The following is a 5,031-nucleotide window of genomic DNA, read 5'->3' on the forward strand; positions in this document are numbered from 1 at the left end:
CAGTTCCACGCAGGCCCCCCTTGCTCCTCAGTCCTGGCACTTGTCACATTTGTCACAAGTTGGTTTCAGCATCCTGACATGCAGGAAACGAGCCTGGCAGCCAGAGGGTTTGCTAGGGCACTGTGTTTGATTATTGCTCAGTGGAGGGTCTTGGTCTCAGGAGATGACTGAAACATACAACTAGTAGTGAGGCAAGGGGTTACATTTATCATTACATTTAGCCTTTGTAGAAGTCTTGATTGCGAAAATGAACATGTGATAGAATTTGTGAGCTTTCTTTGACAATTTATTTTTTTTTTAGTGGTTTGCCTCTCATGGTTATCATCCACAAGTCTTGGTGTGGAGCTTGCAAAGGTGAGTGCATTTAATACTAGAGCTCACTGAAATTTCTAATGAACTTCTGTGTGCAAATCATGTGACCATGAAAAACATGAACTTCACATTCAAAATGTAGGTGACAGTATTTGTATTTAATTTAGAGTGGTATAGTATCACACCGCTTTACCTGTTAGCACTGCCAAAAGCCAGCCATGCCTGAATGCCAGCAAGCTCACAGCTGTAGTGCTGCTCTGCTGTAGCGGCTGCAATTTCTCCTGCACTTGGCTATGAAAAAGTGGAACGGAATGGCTAATGTTCAAGAATAAAGTGTCCATTCAGTGCACTTTCAGCTGGTGGCTCTTTGAAGAGGAAGCTTTGTCTCTTTCAGTATGTCCTGGTTTAGGGCTGGGCTGGCCACAGATGCTCTCTGTTAACCCCTCTCCCCTCCCCAGAAGGGAAGAGAAAAGAGAATGAGGGAGAGAGGCTTTATGGGTTGGAAAATAAAACTAACAGGTTTAATAAAACAATAATACTGATACTACAGGATAATAATGTAAATAGGAAAATAATTAAATATCTACAGATATGTACAAATATATATATAAAACCAATATAAAATCTTCCCTTAATGATGTATACATTACCATTGGCTCTGCAGAGCAGGGCACTGGAAAAGGCCCAGACTGAGCTCAGCAGCAGTGGGAGCAGGATGCAGGAGCACACAAATCAGGACCAGAGGCAGACAAACTAGCAGGGTTCTGCTCAGACCTCAGCCATTGCAGGATTGAGACAGATGGAAGGGTCTGAGATGTAAGGGCTCCAAGATGGAAGTGGGGTCGAGACCCTCGTGATCCCTCGGCTTTATACGCAGTATGACGTGTGTGGGATGGAATACCTCCTTGGTCAGTTTTGGGTCCACTCCCTGCCCCCGTAGGCACAGACACGGCACCCATGGTGAGACACTTGGCCTTGAACATTATCAGTACACACTGGGAAAAACATGCTGCTAGTTTTCATCCAGTTCAGCCACTTAAAAGAGGCTGAGCTGGAAAGTAGAATCACTGCGTAGAAAATTAGTTCTGTTTAGCTCAAACCAGGACATAGTATCACAGACAAACAGGCCGGGCATAATGGCTCAGCTGAAAGGATGAGCTTGTTGAGTGAACGGGTGGTTTACAGCAAACTTTTTGTTTCTGTTCCATTGGTTCAAATTTGACTGCCTATGTCTGTTGGCCAGGCTCCACCATGTGGCTGCCCAGCAAGGATTGCTTCGGTTACCTGCTGTTCTGAGCCTGGCTTGAACGGTTTGATGTGTGTGTGTCATTTACTCACTGCTTGTTGAAAAGTACCAGCTCTCCAGAGAGAGGAGTGAAGTCAAGATTTTGATGCTGACCTGAAAGCCTGAAATCTTTTGCACTGCCTTTACCTATCTCTTTATTTTTTTTTACCCCTTTATTAGCTTTAAAGCCAAAGTTTGCTGAATCCAAGGAGATCTCTGAACTTGCCCACAATTTTGTTATGGTCAACCTTGAGGTAGGCTGCCCTCTGATTTGTATCCATGTTACTGCCTAGTCGTTAAGCATTTGGAATCCTGCTTGACTGGTTACATCCTGTTTTGTGTACATCCTAAACCGTGTGCTCCTGAATAGGTGTTCAGGCTTGATTGATACAGCTGATTGTATTAGAAAGAGTTTTCTTCATATTGGTTATTTAGTTGTGTTTATAAGCCTGGCTATCTGCCATTGTCTGTTTAACAGTCTGTACCTCGTGTCATTCTGTTGCTGCAATAAAGGAGTTCATGTTCATTCTCTCATGACATACAGAACGTTCCTACCAAAAGTGGAGTGTTTAATGCAGATTGACAGAACAGAAAAAAAGTGTTATTTTCACAAATGATACTTGCTTAGGTACTCGAAACTCACATTCCTTTGGGAGTGGAAGATAGTGCGGTTACCCAGTGTCTGCTCAAGGTGTAAATTGCTCAGGATAAATGGGATCTGAAGGCAATAGCTTGTTTCTTTAAAATGAGTGCTGTGTTTTGTTAGACACCTTGCTAATAGGTTCCCTCTCTTCTGTCTTGCTTTGGCAGGATGATGAAGAGCCAAAGGATGAAGCCTTTAGTCCTGATGGAGGTTACATTCCCAGGATCCTTTTCATGGGTAGGGCATCCACAGCTGTTGTATTTATGCACAGGGCTGTGTTCTTATTGTTACCACCTAAATTCCCTGTTTGATTTCTTGCTTCATAGACCCCAGTGGAAAAGTCCACCCAGAAATCATAAATGAGAAAGGAAACCCCAGCTACAAGTATTTCTATACCAATGCTGATCAAGGTATGTGCAAAGTGGTTTGAGGTGCATTTTTAGTGAGATGAAACCGTGTGTGTCCTGAGTGAGGGACACATCTTCACTTTTGAGTGGAGAAAAATGATGGTACTTTAGTGTAACTGAGAGATGTTAGATACGACATGAGTGAGTGGCTCTCTTAGCCTTGAGAAACCGTGTTCAGAATTATGATTCGTGTTAACACCTACTGTAATGTCTACAGGACCTAAACTTTCTCTCCAGTTGTGGCATGGAAAATCATGCTGTTAGCATGATTCAGCTACAAATAGTTGGGAAAAGGGCACAGGACTGTTGTTTGGTTGTTTTTTTCCACGGGTTAATTTGTAGACCTACATTCTGTAACTGTTATTTTAACACACTTTTATTACCAGGACACCTTGACGTTTTCATCTTGAGATTAACAGTTGCTGTCTCTGTCTAATCTTTCAGTTGTCCAAGGGATGAAGGTGGCCCAGGAGAAGCTAACAGGTGATGCTTTCAAACAAAAACACCTGGGAGATGAACTATAATGACTACACTGAATGATGCTTTTCCGTAACGTCAAAACTCTAAAAGGAAATGATTAAACAGACCAAGAATGTAGATGCACTGGAGGGACATAATTCTCCTGTCAACAATGTTAGGTTAAACCCTGTTTGGAGTTCACACACACACATCAATTACAGTGTTATCTCCCCCTCTGCCTGGCAGTCCATACTGTGATGGTTATTTGCAACTCGGCAATACGCAAACACATCAGTTCCTGTGTTTGAGCAACCACTAATATTGGGTGTTAAAAGGGAGGTGTGTAGGGCAAAACATTATTTGAGGACAAAGGGTGTGATTGGAATAACTTGATTTAGCCAACATTTTGATGCTTAATCAGGGTTGGATCCCTCTTTTCTCACTGGTATTATGTGATCCCATTGTTTTTACTGGGGATTCCTGTGAATGGGGCATGTTCCTGGGCCAGGTGTTTTCTACACATCCCAAACCATGAATTCTGCCACTAAGCCAATTAGAATCAGTTTTATGAATGTTGAAGTAGCATGTGAAATTATTAGCTCTGCAAACATATTTTTGTGTAGAACTGTGTGTGATTCATCTTTATTTGCCTCTGGGCAGAAATTTGACTTTTTCCTTGTGCACTCACCTTTTGATTGTTTCATCAAGTGAGGGTGGGTTATGTTGAACCTTTATGGGGTTCCCCCTTTTATTCTTTGAATGTTTTTTGGCGAATGCCTTGCCATCACATTGTACTGTATTTTTGTACCAGGGTGAAAATTAAATCTTTTTAAACATAAATGTGCAGATGGTGCTTTGTGGTAAAGGGCATAGCTTTCCATTCTTAAGGATGGGGGAATATAACTGTCTGGTTGTCAACTGCTCTCCTCAGTTTTGTGTCATCTGCCAGTTTGCTGAGGGTGGACTCTGTCCATTCATCCACGGTGTTAAGGAAGATGTTAAAGTATTGACCCCAGGGGCACTTTGCTAGTGACTAGCCCCTTCCAGCCCAGTGGTTCTGCCGTTGTTCTGTCCACCTCACTGCCCATTTAGTTAGGTTGTACTTCAGTGTGTGAGGATGCTATGGGAGATAGTGTCGAAAGCCTTAGTAGAGGCAAAGCAACACCTACTGCTCTCCCCTCACCCACCAAACTGGTAACGTAAAAGAAAAACTGCTGTCCAAAACTCCTGATCCTTGTCATCACTTCCCATAACAAACACACCGATCATTTTCTACGGATAATTTTTGAACAGCTATTTGAGGACATTAGTTGGGGAAAATTGTTATATACAATAAACCCGACTTCTGTACCGAGTCCACTTTTACTGTTCAGTAGTGTAATGCATTTCACTTTCCCAATCAGTCTGCCTTTAAGGGATTTTAGGCACCAAAACTCAATTTGGCACTAAAGGACAAAGACTCAGTGGAAATAATAGGATTATTGCACATTACAATTACCCTGCTCAGCTACTAAGAGTTATTCTACAGGTTTTATCCTCTGCTTCTCTTGCAAATTGTCTAATAAATTAACCATGAAATTTAACTCGGCAACTATTCTGAAGTTGTGTCAAAGTAAGTAATTCTATGTAAGTCCTGAAAAAGGATTTGTGTTTTGCAAAATTGTCTCCCCCCCAGCTGTATCAGTTGCCCTAATAAAAAATAGGTCCTGTCTAATGCTCCGTATTTCATTTATAGCCTTAGATGGACATGACTCTAAAAAATTAGATACTTTTCTTTTTGCTTACCACCAGGGGGAGGACTCTGCTCGTTCATCTGGGGTATGAGTCAACAAATAGCAATTAAAAAACAATCTCTGCTGCAAAATAGCAGGGTGCACCTCTGCGATTTTCCAGGCACGCTTTCGCAGCAGCTCTGCCCTTGTCTT

General features: G+C 42.1%; 1 protein-coding gene across 1 annotated transcript; it reads left to right on the top strand.

Moving 5' to 3' along the window:
• The first annotated feature begins 305 nt into the window (after positions 1 to 305).
• On the top strand, positions 306 to 3,946 carry TXNDC12 (thioredoxin domain containing 12 (endoplasmic reticulum)). The gene is made up of 5 exons (XM_010181885.1): positions 306 to 354; positions 1,778 to 1,851; positions 2,408 to 2,477; positions 2,567 to 2,650; positions 3,092 to 3,946. Exons 1-5 carry the CDS (start codon positions 315 to 317, stop codon positions 3,169 to 3,171), a joined length of 348 nt encoding a protein of 115 aa, XP_010180187.1. The 5' UTR covers positions 306 to 314; the 3' UTR covers positions 3,172 to 3,946.
• The last annotated feature ends 1,085 nt before the right edge of the window (positions 3,947 to 5,031 follow it).

Source organism: Mesitornis unicolor, unplaced genomic scaffold, assembly GCF_000695765.1.
Source record: "Mesitornis unicolor isolate BGI_N332 unplaced genomic scaffold, ASM69576v1 scaffold20203, whole genome shotgun sequence".
NCBI classification, from domain to species: Eukaryota; Metazoa; Chordata; class Aves; order Mesitornithiformes; family Mesitornithidae; genus Mesitornis; species Mesitornis unicolor.